This window comes from Hemicordylus capensis, chromosome 6, assembly GCF_027244095.1.
Source record: "Hemicordylus capensis ecotype Gifberg chromosome 6, rHemCap1.1.pri, whole genome shotgun sequence".
NCBI classification, from domain to species: domain Eukaryota; kingdom Metazoa; phylum Chordata; class Lepidosauria; order Squamata; family Cordylidae; genus Hemicordylus; species Hemicordylus capensis.
The window spans coordinates 28,851,825-28,868,511 of NC_069662.1; the positions used below are offsets into that span (position 1 = coordinate 28,851,825).

A 16,687-nucleotide genomic window follows, 5' to 3' on the forward strand; every position below is an offset into this window, starting at 1 on the left:
TTTCTGTTTAGAGGCTTTTATGGACCATGGAAAGGCACAGGTATATACGCCTCAAGATGCAAAATGCTTTTTGGAATCTCTGAACGCAACGGATACCTCAACCATCCTCTCTAATAAAAGGCTTGGTGTCCGTGCCTCCCTTGGTGGTTCTGGGCATGCGCGGAGCGCATGCCCAGAACACACCGAGGGAGACACGACCGCCAGTACCCGGCGGCCATGTTGGGCGGCCAGAAGCGGCCGCCCAGAAGAAGCCGGGAAGAGGCGGCGAGGGAAACGGCGGGGCCGGGAAGAGGTGGCGGGGGAAACAGCGGGGCCAGAAGTGGCCTCCGCGAAGACAGGGCAGAGGCGGCGGGGGAAACAGAGGAACCGAGACGGGGGACAGGAAAGCTGGGCAAGGCGGCGGCAAAGCCGCCGCCGCCGAGGCCTGGCCACGCCGCCAAGGACGGAGAACAAGAAGACAAAAGAGCCCTTGGCCGGCCCCAAAATTGCCCATGCCGTGGCACAATTGTTCCCCACCGCAGCCGCTGCCGCCGCCCGCTCACCCGCCCTCCAGGCTGCCCAAAATCTCCCCCCCACTCCCCCCAATGATTAATGGCCAAAATGGCCCATGAGAAGGACGCCGCCCCCGCCTATCGCCCTCCCGCCCACCCAGCTGCCGGAGCCCACCTTACCCGCTCCAGCCCGCGAAAGTTGGGCGAAGAAAAATCATAATTCACAAAGAAGAAGTGAGGAGCTCATGAGCAGAGCTCCTCTCTGTGCTAAGCCACTGCCCAAACTGCCACTATAGACCCAAAGGACGCCTATTGCGTCCATTGCAACAGTATGGGCAGCAGCTTAGCACAGAGAGGAGCTCTGTTCGTGAGCTCCTCACTTCTTCTTTGCTAATTATGCTTTTCCTCCGCCCGACTGCCACAGGCAGGATCGGCTCCTGCAGAACCACACCAACCACAAGAGGAGCAAACGCCAACAAGGGCAAGCAGCACAATGGCCAGCAGAGGCAGCACACTGCCCAGCCAAGGGGAGAAAAGAGACAGGTAAAAAAGGGGGGGGGGAAGGCTAGTGCCCGTTATTATAACGGGCTGAAAAATACTAGTACTAGACAAAACCCCGGGTGAAGACCAAACAGAAGATTCCAAACGGGACCAAGCTTCAGCTTACTAGCAGGAGAGGAAAGGCAAAGAGTAAGCAAAAGGGGAAAATATTTTAAAGAAAATAACATTATGGATGAAACAATCAGTTCAAGAGAAGAAAATTCTTTCTGAAATAAAAAAAAGAAAAAGCAGATATTATTTGTCTACAAGAAACTCACATCATGTCAAATAATGTGAATTTACTAGATTGCAAATCCAATAGTCAGAGCTATATTGCCTCTGGACACTTTAAAAAGAATGGAGTGGCAATTTATGTTAAGAACCAATCTTGGATGCTGGAGGGGGAAAAACCAGGATACTGCTGGCAGATACATTATATTGAGGTTCCAAACCCAACAGTCGCAAAAGATTACAATTGCCTCAATTTACGCTCCAATTTACGCTTACGTAAGACTCAATTTTACGAGCAGTTTTTCCAGTCATTACTGGGGATAGCTGAAGGAGAGGTATTCATGATGGCAGATTGCAACGCAGTCATTTCTCTGACCCTTGATGAATCCAGACATGATAAGAAGAACTCTGGCAAACTGTCAAAAAATGTGCTGGACTATTTGATGCTTTTATCCTTGGAGGATGCATTGTGGTTCAGATATCCTTTTGAGAAGGGCTACACCTTCTTTTCCCAACTTCACCAAACATACTCTAGGATAGATATGTGCATGATTTTGAAATCAGTGTTACCGAGAGTGACTGTTGTGGAGGTGGATCCCCTTTGGTATGCAGACCATAATCCACTAGTAGTTAAAATTACTAAAGAACATAGATGACCAATGGGATGGAGATTGAACAACCCCCTTTTACTACAAGAGCAATTCAAGTTGAAATGCCAGGACAAATTAAAAACTTTCTTTCAGAGAAACATCACAACTGAAGTCTCTCTATTTTTGGTATGGGAGGCTAGTAAAGTTTTTATGAGAGGAATATTAATCTCAGAAGCGTCCAAGAGGAAGAATGACTCACAGAACCAGAGAGAATTATAATAAAAGAACTGAATCGCTTCAAAAAGATGAACCTTAAACACGACATATGGCAGTCTATAACAGAACTTTGTAAACAAATGGATCTTATGGACTCTAAATACACGTACAGGAACATGATATACACAAAACAATTTTTTTTTGAAAAAGGCAATAAACCTGATAAACTGTTGGTGCATCAACTGAGAAAAGAACGAGAGAATAGAGCAATTACCTCCATATGGAATGGGAAAGAATATGTCTCAAACACAGATAAAATGGTTGATAAATTTACGGAATATTATTCTATATTATATAGAAAAGAAAGAAGGGACCTGGAGGAGATTTTGCAGTTCCTAGAAAATTTGCAAATACCCTCGTTCATAGACAAACAGAAAGAACTGCTTAAGAAACTGATCTCAGAAGAGGAAACAAAAGAGGCAATCCGTGGTTTAAAAAATAATACTCCTTGTCATACTACAAACAATTTCAGGAAATACTAATTATTAGGGTTCTCTCTGTGTGTGTTTTTCTTTCTGTTTTGTTTTGGCCCAAATCTGAAACACCCCCATTTTGTTCTTTGTTTGAAATCAACCAATCCGAAACACCCCAATTTTGTTTTTTGTTCGAAATTGCAAAAACCAAATCTGAAATCTTTTGTATTTTAAAACATGGCCCCGGGCAAAACTAGTGGGTGGAGGCAGAGGACTTGGGCAAAGGGTTGATTTTTGGTGAATTTTTGAAGTTGGTTTAAGGGTTGAGAGAGACTCCTTTCTGTAACCTTGGAAAAGCAGCTGCCAGTGTGTAGACAATATGAACTAGAAGGAGCAGTGGTCTGTCTTGGTAGGAGGCAGCTTCCTATATTCCTATTTAGGCCCTACAGTCTTCTGAGGGAATTTGCAATAACATTGTTGGGCCACTGCATGTGTAAGATAGCATGTCTCCAGGTGGATTTGCAAACTTCCATATGCATACAACATCTATCTGAAATATGGCACTTGTAGCCAGCAATTAAATAAATTGGCATTATATAATGATAAGCCCACACACAATAGAAGCCTCTATAGATTACTTATAATTTAATTTTAACGTACATTGACATATTTTAATACTGTGGAAACTTTAACTGATGATTATTTATACACATCTCTATAACATAAAGCTGCTTGGGCCTCACTGACTGACTTGACTCACTGACAAAACTCCTTGCCAGCCAGTTGCAAGTCAAGTCAAGTTTATTTATGGTCAAAGACCACAAATCAGCCAGTAGCAAATATTGTCTAAACTGAAACTGCCAGAATTATATTCAATTAGCCAATATCAAAGCAATGAGAACGTGTTTATGAGAGGGCCATCAGCCCTGAAAAGCTATAATTCAAGCAAACATTTTAGCCACCGGCTTCCTCTATTTACTAAGTATAAGTCTAAATTCATAACTCTTGTTAGGTGTTCAGAGCACTTCACATACATTATCTCAGTCATTGTAACAACCCTTTATAACAGATGTGTTGCAAATTGAAGGAAATGTGGAGGAAGAGTTAGTGGTTCAACAAAGACCATCTCTTAGCCACTATATTACATGTCATTGGCATAGTTCTGATGAAAAGCCAGTCAATCTTTTCCCCAATGACTTCTTTCCTGCAGTGGAATCTTGGGGAAACTTAGGGCTCAGAGCTGGAGCATGTGCTTTGCATGCAGAAGGTCCCAGGTTCAGTCCCTGGCATCTCCATAAAGTCAGAGCTCTGCCCTGCTTGGTTGCATTCATAATGGCCATCCTCCTACAAAAATGACCTTGGTTAACTGGCAACAAAAGAGGATGCACTGGGGTGGTCCTTCCATTAGTCGGGTGAGGCAGTCACCTCAGGCTAGGTGTAGTAAGCAAGGGGGCAGCAAGTGATAGGCCTCTGGACTGTGCTGTTTACAGGCCTGCTTTGACTTCTTACAGGATTGTATATGGGGGGCTCAGATAAATAGAGGATTGCATATGGAGCTCAAATAAACCTCCAGTACATGGTATTGTTTCACTTTTTTAACAAGAGAAGTTTTCATTTTCAACCTGAGGGAGGGAAGTGCTTATAATAAACAATTTAAATCTACTTTAAACTAGTCACAAAAAGTAATTCCATTTTCTCCTAACCTATACAGAAATAGCAGTTAAAATTAGTTTTTAGCTAGCAGTTAGCAGTTCCAATTGTAGAGATCATGGACCATCCGTAAACTAGTGGTGGGGCTGAAAAATATGTTTTCTTAGTAAGCTTCTGTACCTAGGGTCTCAAAGGAAATACAACTTTGGGAAGGTAATTGTGAACATGGTAATTATCTCAAATGACTGTGGTTTTGTTCTTTTTATGAAGCCAACAAGGATTTCCAGAAGCCAGTATTATGATAAAAAACAACAATGCATATTCTGAGTTGAGGTTTGAGATTAGGCATGTCCCATAATTGCTGCCTCTGCTAGTTTTCCCTTTACAGCTGACAAGTCAGGTATCTATCTATAATAAGCAACCATAGGAAGCAGGGTGATACAATCAAGCTACACACTGATAGTGATGAGATAGATTGTTGTTGAGATAAAAGATGTCAGAGTTCTTCCACTTGCAGCTGATTTTTCTGTTGCTGAAATGTCTTCTTGAGTCCAAGGAAAGTAATGTCATATGCAACAAGAATTATTCTCTTCAGACCTCACATGAATACTTTCAGCCAGGTGACTTTGTCATTGGCGGAATGGTGTCTCAGCGTTTCTATACTTCTGATCTTTTATCTTTCAAAGACCACCCTAAATTGAAGTTTATTTATGAATCCACGTAAGGCAATATCTTTTCCCTAGTATGCACCAAGCTATAGTAATGAAATAGAATCATATCTAGAGCTATCCGTTGGAAAAAAATTGCAAGATCAGCAAGGAGTCTGTCTTTAAAAAGCAAACAAACATGTTGTTCCAGGTAAGTAGGTTGGTAGATAGATAGATAGATAGATAGATAGATAGATAGATAGATAGATAGATAGATGTCACCTTCTACAGGATATCCTCATAATTTACATTTTGCTTTGGCCTTCTTATCAGTTCTATGAATTGTATCTAAAGAAAATGATTCCTAAGTCACATTGGAAATAAATGGGACTCAAGTTAGTCATGACTACCTTGCTTCATTAATTTCAATAATGGTTAGCCAGGATTCAATTTATTTGGATACAACCCCATATTTCTCTGTGGGAAAATATTTCTCTGTTCCTTTCAACACTTCCTTACTGCACAACAAAAGTTTAAAATATAAAATGACCTTCATGTCTAACTTTTAACGTTTTCCAGTATCCAGTTCCTAATCCTTTTATTATGTAATTCCTTTTTCAGGGCAGCACTGAAGAACTACCAGCAGATTCTGTCTTTCGTATTTGCTGTGAAGGAAATCAAGGAGAACCCAAATATATTACCAAACATCACCATAGGATTCCACATCTATGACAACTACTTTGATGCAAGGATGACATATCAAAACACCTTGAACCTACTGTCCACCTGGAATAGGCCTGTCCCCAACTTCAGCTGTGGTATTCAGAAGAAGCTAGTAGCTGTCATTGGAGGACTTGATTCTGAAACATCCTTCCATATAATCAACCTTTTAGGCCCTTATAAGATTCCACAGGTACTGTAGAATGTGGTCATAGGGTATGCAATATTCCTAGCTCTGATTTTAATGAATCCTTTCCTAGCTTTCTGTATGGACAGGAAGGGAAGTGAAAAGAGCAAGATAAATAGTAACAGTAAAACAGTAAAAGAGAAATAGAAATGTGATTAATACAATGCAGACAGTTCTTACATATATTTAATGAAAATATTGTGAACAATAACAGCAATTTTTACATTACTCTCATAGTGGGGGAGCCTTTTCAGGGTGTGATGTGATGAGAACAAGGATAATGTGAATTGTGAGTCATCTATCTGAACATGCAAAGGATCTCTTTCAGGTTTTTTATGTTTTCCTGGTTGGGTAACATAAACACATAAGAGGATACCTGCTGCTGAATTGGACCAAAAGTCCATCTAGTTCAGTATTCTCTTTCCAGCTATGGCCAGGCAGATGTTGATGAAGAGCATATTGGGAAGATACAGTCCTTTCTGTTGTAGAAACTCAACTGACAAAAACAGAAAATAGCTATTAATACTAATAATAGACCATTAGAAGGGTGGGGAACCCCAAAATCATAGTAAGATTATATCTTTGGTAGGAGCAACTAAAATGCCAAGAGGTGGTGAGCAAACCTTTAAGTTCATTAACATCCTTCTTCAGTCTTGATGTTCAACAAAGAGGGGATAAGATTTATTTGGACATAGCAACAAAGACTCAGTGAGCAGATTCTAATATGGAGTATTTTGCACATTTGCTAATTTTGATTGCTCTAGATGTAAAAATGATTTCAGTTTGCACAAAAGGCTTCTTTAAGGAAAGATTTTTTTAAAAAAGCAATAGATTTTACCTCTGACAATATAAAAGCCAGCATTGATTCAGATCTGTCACTAGGGGTAATTGGAATACATGAGTCCCTTATAAGGCAGAAAACTGAAAGGAAAAATATGTTGTCATTATTTCATATCATCATGGAGGGCTCAAGAAAGAGTTCATTAATATCAACAGGGTGTCGAAAAGCCACAGAAATCCAGGCATGGAATAGGAAAGGTACAGAGATTAGCAAAATATGCCATAAAATGTGACACTAGCTTAGCTGGCTTTAGAAGGGGATTAGCATAGTCTACTAGTCATAATAGGTGAATGGAACCTCCATGCTCTGAGGCACTGAATACCAAGTATTGTATATGTTTTTTTCATGTATTTCCTGCTCTTCCTCGAAGGAGCCCAGAGTGGTCTACATGGTTATATTTATCCTCACAATAACCCTGTCAGGTAAGTTAGGCTGAGATCTACGTGACTGGCCCAGAGTCACGAAGTGAGGACAGATAGCATAGAAGGGCTGTTGCCTTTATGTTCAAATTATGGGCTTTCCTCCAGTCATACGGCTGACTACTGCTAGAAACAGGATGTTGAATAGATGGAGGTTCGGTCTGGTTCAACAGCATTCTAATTCTCATATTTTTATGAGTTTATGGATATGGGGGCTAATATTTCTAAGGTAAGCACAATTCCTTATAAATATTATACATCCCCCAAAGGGTAAGTGTGTTTTTACAAAACTCACGTTTTCAGCAATATTTTCCAGAACCTATCCAAAATATCTGGCACCATCCCCAACTCATTTCAGACTGAGCCATTTTAATTTAATTTAGGCGGTATCTGCTGTATCTCAGCAGCTATCAGAAAGAAATTGTAATTTAGCAAGCAGTTGACTGACATTTTATATATATAGTCTCAAACTTGTTGCCTTAGTTGTAAAAATGCACTTGTTTTTACTTAGGTCACCTACTCCTTCCTTCAAGCAGGGATGAATGAGCAAGCTTGGCACCCTTCCATCTATCAGATGATGCCCAATGAAGCATTTCAGTACCGTGGGATTGTCCTGCTCCTCTTGTATTTCCACTGGATATGGGTGGGCATCATTGCAATGGATGATGACAAGGGAATACACTTTATGCGCACCTTGACACTAATGTTTAACCACAATGGTGTCTGTGTTGCTTTCACTGAAAGAATACCAACCATGGCTTCAGTATTTGACATTGTGTCTCTAATGAGGCACACAGAGAGTATGTCCATTCTTCTAAACAAAACCAATGTCATTGTCATAAATGCTCATATTCATACCATGTTTGCTATGACTGGATTAATCAATATGGCAACAGTAGCAGACATGAGCATGGCAGCTATAAGTAAGGTATGGATTATGACAGCTGAATGGGACTTCACATCACACCCATCTGTAGCAGAGCTGGATACACAAGTCTTCCAGGGTGCCTTATCATTTGCAATTCACTCCAAAGAACTGCTGCAATTCCAACATTTCCTTCAAATTCTAAATCCTCACTATTCAGAAAGAGATGGTTTTATTAGGGGCTTCTGGGAGCAGGCATTCCAGTGTTCCCTGTCTAATCCTAATATGGATAAGGAGAATGGAGAAGGCTGCAGTGGAGCAGAAAAGCTGGAGAACCTGCCTGGGCCATTCTTTGAAATGAGAATGACAGGCCAAAGCTACAGCATCTACAATGCTATCCATGCCACAGTGCATGCTTTACATGCCATGTACTCCTTTGGACCCCACCACATGGCAACTGAAGGTGGGAAAAGGCTTGAGCTTCTGAAGTTGCAGCCTTGGCAGGTAATATCTTGTCTCTAAAGCAGCTCTAGCCCCATCTCAGTTTCCTTTGCTTTCCCATTTGCTGCAACAGCCACTGTTTTCCATGCTTCCTGCCAGTCTCTTCCTAAATAAATGGGCTCCCCACCATCCGTTCCTATGAGCAACTTGTCAAATAGTATCTCATGTTTCCATTGCCAACCATGGCATCACTTAACAAAGACATGTGGCTACCTATGCTTCATTAGTTTCTCTTGCAGCTATGGAAACATTGTCCTTTTCCAGAGCTCTACAGCTCTAAAAAATATAACTTTAACTGTAAGAGAATGAGGCTCTACACATGAGCGGGGTGTAGAACCCGGGAGAGTTTGGCGGGGAGAGTGGACTTAGCCTGCTCTCCCTGCAGATGATCAGTGGTGAAGCCCTGGGCAGCCAGATCGGTCACCCTCATGATTACCAGCTCTTTCACAATTAAAAAATCCAAGGTAACCTCTTTTAAGGGGAGGAAGAATTAGGCAGCTAGCTGCCGTGGAACCACCGGGCTCACCTTCAAGCCCAGTGGTTCTGAAGATCACTAGAAAGTAGGCTCCCTTAGCCCACTTTCTAGTGATTGTGGGAATATGCTCATTGTCTTCTTCACAATGAGCTCCATAGACCATTGAGATCATCCAGAGAGGTTTGTCTGCAGTTATTACCAGCTAATCTGGTGGCTATGCCATGATGGGCCTTCTCTGTTGCCACCCCGAGACTCTGGAATGTACTCCCTGCTGAAATAAGAGCCTCTGCATCTCTGACAACCTTTTAAAGTCTTTCCAGACACATTTTTCCTTCAGGTTTTTAACTAGACTTGCAGTTTTAAATCATTTTAAAGTTTTCATGTCTGTTTTAATTTGTTTTATGTTGTTGTAAACTACCCAGACACAGATGTTTAGGGTAGTATACAAATATAAGAGATAGACAGATAGATAGATAGATAGATAGATAGATAGATAGATAGATAGATAGATAACAGAGCCGCGCCATGGTGGCACATGATCTGGAAACCCGGCATAGCAGAGTGTAATTAAGTGGGCTAGCTGCCGAGAGCCACGCGGCTCCCATTGCAGTGCAGCACATGACTGCCAAAAAGCGGGCTCCCTTAGCCCGCTTTTTGACGATCGTGAGAATCGCATCAGTATTTTTTTTAAAAGGCAGCATAGTTATCCCTTTCCAGAGTGCTATGCAATCTGCTTCTAATTCACCTGTTGTAGCTTCACTCTTTCCTGAGGGGCATCTCATTTAACAATAGTGGTGGAGAGAAGGTGTTTTTCAATAGGAATGGTGAACTAACAGCTGGATTTGACATTATCAACTGGGTCACCCTTCCAAACCAATCTATTGTACGAGTGAAAGTCGGAGGAATGGATCCCCAGGCTCCACAAGGCAAAGAGCTGGCTGTTAATGAGAAGATCATCAAATGGCACAGCAGATTTAACCAGGTAGGAACTGAATGTTTAACAAAGCCAAACAGGAAAGTGGAACAATATTAACCCTTGACAAGACATCCCTCCTGCCTGTTTGAAGTACTTTGGAATGCACCAAGACAAAAGGCTTTTGCAAAAGTTCCATCAGTTGTCCTAAGGCTGAATGTGTTCTGCCCTTTTGCAATCAGCCACACTAAAGCCTTTTTACTGGTCCAGCTTTGTTGTCAGAATCAATTCGGTTAGGATCCCAGAATTACTGCTATCCAAACTTTTAAAAGAATAATAACTTAACCATCAGTCCTACGGTAACAATCCCTTGCATAGAGTTCTTTCTTGGGAATATTATGCAATTATTATGCAATTATATGTAAACGGACTGTTTACATGTAGAAAAGTCAATAAGATGAAAATGGAGTACATACATACATACATCTCCAATTTTCAGGTCCTGCCACTTGCTTTGTGTAATGACAACTGCCACTCAGGGTACAGTAGAAAAAAGAAGGAAGGAGAGCCATTTTGTTGCTATGATTGTGCTCCATGTCCAGATGGGAAGATTTCAGACCAAAAAGGTAGGAAATATAATATGCAGTTGTGCACAATATATTTGTATGAGCTTTTTTCATTATATTTCAAGTATTTAAAAATAGACCAGGGTAGATAGGAATAGTTAACATGGAACAGGGTAGATAGGAACCCTACGTGGCCACAATAGACCCTTGGGCCCCAAATAGTCATCAGCAAACTAGCCTCCAAAGCACACTTATGTTCCTGAAGCTGAAGCAGCTCTATTAGGGCTTATTTATTTATTATTTATCTGTGTAAACCACTTTGAAAATGTTTGTTGAAAAGCGTTATATAAATTGTTGTTGTTGTTTGTTGAAAACAAAGTTCAAATGTGACCCATGCAATATTATTACCTTGCCACACACTCCAGGACATTACTTTTTCACTCAAGGAGGCCACTCCCTAACCTCGCCCCCAACCTCATTTGAACATCCTCCCTTGGTTCCCATTTCAGCTTTCCACTGAAATGTTGACATCAACATCCTCAGTTTCTTGACCTGCAGTCTCCATCTTTCCAGAACACACCTTGAGCCACCAAGAGAGAAATGAAGAAGCAGGCATACATAAGTGTGGCCAATGTGGATGCAGATGCACATTTGCATCCGTATTACAGTGCTCATCTGAGCCCCATTGAACTGGTTGGATTTGTTTTTCACTGTAGACAGGAATACTCAAGGGACCAGTTGCCTCTTTTTAAGTTTATGACAGACTTAAATTCCCACTGTGTGGCAGTTCAAGCAACCAACAGAAAACAGTTGATCAGCTGGGTAAGCAGATGTAGTATAAACTGAAGCTCTTAAAGGGCCCTATTTAGTTCAGCATCCCCTTTCTTTCCCCCATCCAAATTGTCACCATCTCTCTAACTTTAAGAGGATTTCCAGTATTCTCCCATCTATCCTGACTATTAGGAAGTGGCTCAGTGTAAGAGTGTCCTTTCTTCCAGCTTAGCTAAGCCCAAAGGGGATACACAGTGGCTGTGGAGAAATTCTCCACCTTGGCTTCTATTGCTGGACTATGGAGTTTGTGAGCCTTTCCTCATGAGCAGTGAGAAAAGGCTGCAGGATTTGTGGGGAGGAAGCCCTAAAGAGCTTACCTCCCCACAGATGATCATGCTGTTTCCCCTGGGCGGGCGCATCGCCCACCCAGACAAACACCAGCTGCTGCTGGCAGCTTCGAGGGTCGGGGTGGTAGGACGCCCCACGCTCCACTGCCCCCCAGAGCTCCAATTGGTTGTGGCATTTTATTGTGATGGGGAAGTAGTCTTGGTAGTTTCCAACTGTGTGACAAATCCATTCTTGCCAGCTGAGTGTTTTAGTCTAGATTACCACCTACTCAATATATGATGAATCTCAATTGTTCCTAACCATGAGACAACCACTTCCAAAAATATGCACTTGATTTAGATCATGGAAACACAATGCAAGTGGGGCTATTACAAGTGTGTGGTGCATTATGGGGATCCCCTCCACTCCAAGTCTACTAGCCATGGCTTCTTGCAGCTGCAGCTGTCAGACAATCTGGAAAACAGGGTTAAGGGAGCGCTCGCTCCTTTAACCTCATTTTCAAAGGAGGCCCCATAGGCAGGTTTGCCACTGTGGTGCTGTTGGGATTGGGCCCGATCCTGGCAGTTCACATGCAAAACTAGGCTGGGCTCCCTTAGCCTGGTTTTACGCGCTCGTGTGAATAGCCTCTTTGTATGTCTAAGGCATAATCACATTAATACAGGTGAAACTCGAAAAATTAGAATATTGTGCAAAAGTTGATTAATTTCAGTAATGCAAATTAAAAGGTGAAACTGATATATGAGATAGACGTATTACATGCAAAGCGAGATAAGTCAAGCCTTAATTTGTTATAATTGTGATGATCATGGCGTACAGCTCATGAGAACCCCAAATCCACAATCCCAGAAAATTAGAATATTACATGAAACCAATAAAACAAGGATTGTAAATAGAACAATATCGGACCTCTGAAAAGTATAAGCATGCATATGTATTCAGTACTTGGTTTGGGCCCCTTTTGCAGCAATTACTGCCTCAATGCGGCGTGGCATGGATGCTATCAGCCTGTGGCACTCATGAGGTGTTATGGAAGACCAGGATGCTTCAATAGCGGCCTTCAGCTCTTCTGCATTGTTTGGTCTCATGTCTCTCATCCTTCTCTTGGCAATGCCCCATAGATTCTCTATGGGGTTCAGGTCAGGCGAGTTTGCTGGCCAATCAAGCACAGTAATCCCATGGTCATTGAACCAGGTTTTGGTACTTTTGGTAGTGTGGGCATGTGCCAAGTCCTGCTGGAAAATGAAGTCAGCATCCCCATACAGCTCGACTGCGGAAGGAAGCATGAAGTGCTCCAAAATCTCCTGATAGACGGCTGCGTTGACCCTGGACTTAATGAAGCACAGTGGACCAACACCAGCAGATGACATGGCTCCCCAAATCAACACAGACTGTGGAAACTTCACACTGGACTTCAAGCATCTTGCATTATGTGCCTCTCCATTCTTCCTCCAGACTCTGGGTCCTTGGTTTCCAAATAAGATGCAAATGTTGCTCTCATCAGAAAAGAGGACTTTGGACCACTGAGCAACAGACCAGTTCTTTTTTTCTTGAGCCCAGGTAAGACGCTTCTGACGTTGTTTGTTGTTCAGGAGCGGCTTGACAAGAGGAATACGACATTTGAAGCCCATGTCCAGGATCCGTCTGTGTGTGGTGGCTCTTGATGCACTAACTCCAGCCTCAGTCCACTCCTTGTGAAAGTCCCCAACACTTTTGAATGGCCTTTTCCTGACAATCCTCTCCAGGCTGCGGTCATCCCTGCTGCTTGTGCACCTTTTTCTTCCACACTTTTCCCTTCCACATAACTTTCTATTAATGTGCTTTGATACAGCACTTTGGGAACATCCAACTTCTTTTGCAATTACCTTTTGAGGCTTTCCCTCCTTATGGAGGGTGTCAATGATGGTTTTCTGCACAACTGTCAAGTCAGCAGTCTTTCCCATGATTGTGATTCCTAATGAACCAGACTGAGAGACCATTTAAAGGCTCAGGAACCCTTTGCAGGTGTTATGGATTGATTAGCTGATTGGAGTGGGACACCTGGAGCCTACTGTTGAACCTTTTCACAATATTCTAATTTTCTGGGATTGTGGATTTGGGGTTCTCATGAGCTGTACGCCATGATCATCACAATTATAACAAATTAAGGCTTGACTTATCTCGCTTTGCATGTAATGCGTCTATCTCAAATATCAGTTTCACCTTTTAATTTGCATTACTGAAATTAATGAACTTTTGCACGATATTCTAATTTTTCGAGTTTCACCTGTATATGCTTCAAGTATGTTTTTTTATAGGTAGAGCCCTAGCCACTAGGGACTGTTCCATTCATTTCTGTGATCTGTTTTTCAGACATGAATGACTGTTTCTTGTGCCCAGGAGAAGAATATGCAAATAAGGCTCATAATAAGTGCCTTTCAAAGACTATAACCTTTCTGTCCTATGAAGAACCCCTTGGGATCACTTTAGCTTTCTTCGCTTTGTCTTTTGCTCTGATCTCAACTTTGGTGCTTGGAATCTTTATTAAGAACCAAAACACCCCCATTGTTAGAGCTAACAATCGGAATCTCACATACTCTTTGCTCATCTCCCTTCTGCTCTGCTTCCTGTGTTCCTTCCTATTCATTGGCCAGCCTCAGACAGTGACATGCCCTTTACGTCAAATAGCTTTTGGCATCAGCTTCTCAGTGGCTGTTTCTTCCGTGTTGGCCAAAACCATCACTGTGATTCTGGCTTTCATAGCCACTAAACCAGGAGCCAGAATAAGGAAATGGGTGGGGAAAAGACTAACAAACTCACTTGTTCTCTCCTGTTCCTTTATTCAAGCAGCAATTTGTACAGTGTGGCTTTGCACTGACCCTCCATTCCCAGACTTAGATATGCACTCTCTGGCTGAAGAAATCGTAGTGGAATGTAATGAAGGGTCACCTATCCTGTTTCACTGTGTTCTGGGTTACATGGGATTCATGGCTGTTGTCAGCTTCGTTGTGGCGTTCTTTGCTAGAAAGTTGCCCAGTACATTTAATGAAGCCAAGTTCATCACTTTCAGCATGCTGGTGTTTTGCAGCGTATGGGTGTCCTTTCTTCCAGCTTACCTAAGCACCGATGGAAAATATATGGTGGTTGTGGAGATCTTCTCCATCTTGGCTTCTAGTGCTGGCCTACTGGGTTGTATCTTTGCCCCCAAATGTTATGTGATTGTGCTGAGGCCTGAGCTGAACTGTAAAGAGCAACTAACAAAGAGAAAAAAATAGGAATCTTAAGTATATTCTACAATTATATTATCCGTAAGCCATGAAGTGAGCCTTGAGACAAATTAAACAAGGCATATTCACAAATCCTTCTGCCACCACCTTTTGGGAGTTTCCTTCTTCACATCCCACATATTATTGTAATGCATGGTGGTAAATTACAGGCTTTGGGGGATCAATATAGAGTATGGCTGTGAGTATACTTGACACTGTGGGCCACCTGTACACACCTTCTATGTGTGCCTATAGTACAGAAACCAGATAGAATAGAAAAATTGAAATATTTGTTTAAATGGCTACTAGAATATTATAAACCTAATAGACCCAGTCATGACTTAGTACATTTGATGGATTGAATTCATATAACAGGAGGCACAGAAATGAAGTGAAGGGGATGCAGGAATATAATAAGATTCATGGAAGAGTAGGTGCCATGGGCATCGGGGGGCAAGGGGGTACAGTTGTCCCCTAGATAGTCGCTTGTGAGAAGTTGTGCAGCTTGTTTTTCCTTCCCCTGAAGAAGAGGTATACCACTTCAACAAGAGCCAGGACTTAGAAAAACAAACCCATTAGTGTACCATTCCTTCCTCACCTCCACTCCCCAGAATGAACTGCTAATATCATGCTACTATTTGATTTCTATTTACATACTTGGTATGTGTATATTTTGCCTCCTCCCTGAAAAAGGTCCTGCAACCCCCCCCCCCCAAAGAAAACAGGGTTCTCCACACAACATTTCAGCTTTGGGGTATACTTCTTAATTATCAATATTGCAATATGTGGAAAAATTATCGGGGGGAAATCCTCTTTGGAAGAAACCTTGAAGGTCTTGTTCAAAATATACTTGGGAGAAATTTCAGGCTTCCACTCAATCTGGAGGAAGCTCTAGTAAACCAAGTCAAGGGGAGCAAGATATGGTTGATCCCACAGATCAGCTGTTGAAACATTGTCCTGCCCTTTGATGGGATAATGTCTTCCTCATGTGGGGGGAAGGTTGGTAGGATCCTGCCTCCCCGGCATTCCCAGCCCTCTCTGGCCCCAGTATGATAGTCATCTGAATGACTTTTATATATTATAGCCTTTTTTACTGCATTCATATTGATAATTCAGAAATATAGACAACATTTAGATTTCAAATACTATGTTAGAGAAGTTTTCATAAAACATTAAGATTAGGGATGTGTGAAACATTTCGGGTACAGAACGATCTGTACCCGAATCTGCCTGTTTCAGGCGATTTGTGCACAAAACAAACCACCCATCTGCAAGTTCCAAAAGATTCAGCTCCAAAACAAATCGCCTGAACGTTGGAGCCAAATGTTTTGTTGTTTTGGACCTCCATTTTGTGGCGAACTCCATGTAATCTCCATTTTGTGTTTGACATCTATTTGAATTTCCCAACCTTCCAAGCTTCAGTGAATGGAAGCATGAGATGATCTGCTGACAATTCCCTCCTGGTTCCAGATTGGCTCATTTATTTATTTATTTATTTATTTATTTATTTATTTAACACATCTTTATACCGCCCGAAGCTTATGTCTATGGGTGGTTTACAACAAGATAAAAACAACATTAAAACAATAGTTAAAAAACAAAAACAAGAAATTTAAAACACAACAATTTAAAATTTTTAAAAACAATATTCTAAAACAACATTAAAAACAAAACGTTTGGCTCTTGCCACTCCTGACTGACCCCACATTGACCAGGGGAAGGGTTGAAGAAGGGACATGGGTATGGGGAGGAGTTCAAGGAGGGATTTTCAATTAGATTTAAAGAGGCAGAGAGAGAATTTTGCTTTGCCTTGCCTTGCCTTGCCTATTGCCTTCTGCCTTGCCAGCCTGAGCCCAACCTGCCTTACCGCCCAGCTTGCCTGCCCCTGTTGCCTGCTGCATGGCAGCCTGGGAATGGAGTCTCTGGTGCATTGCTTTTTTGTTCCTGAGAAGAAGAGAATTCTTTTTTCGCCCCCTTCCTGCTGCAGAGAGAATCACTGTC

The 16,687-nt window shown here is 41.9% G+C and overlaps 1 protein-coding gene across 1 annotated transcript; it reads left to right on the forward strand.

The window, feature by feature from the left end:
- Positions 1 to 18: 18 nt before the first annotated feature.
- Positions 19 to 14,695, forward strand: LOC128331055 (vomeronasal type-2 receptor 26-like). Its single transcript, XM_053264418.1, has 6 exons — positions 19 to 40; positions 5,460 to 5,751; positions 7,517 to 8,374; positions 9,601 to 9,828; positions 10,259 to 10,385; positions 13,794 to 14,695. The coding sequence occupies exons 1-6, from the start codon at positions 27 to 29 to the stop codon at positions 14,693 to 14,695; spliced, it is 2,421 nt and encodes an 806-aa protein (XP_053120393.1). The 5' UTR covers positions 19 to 26.
- The last annotated feature ends 1,992 nt before the right edge of the window (positions 14,696 to 16,687 follow it).

Bases quoted from the DNA above. Each gene is read 5' to 3' on its own strand.
- LOC128331055 (XM_053264418.1), top strand. The intron at 5,752-7,516 runs GTACTGTAGAAT...GTTTTTACTTAG, and splicing joins GCCCTTATAAGATTCCACAG to GTCACCTACTCCTTCCTTCA. The intron at 10,386-13,793 runs GTAGGAAATATA...TCTGTTTTTCAG, and splicing joins GAAGATTTCAGACCAAAAAG to ACATGAATGACTGTTTCTTG.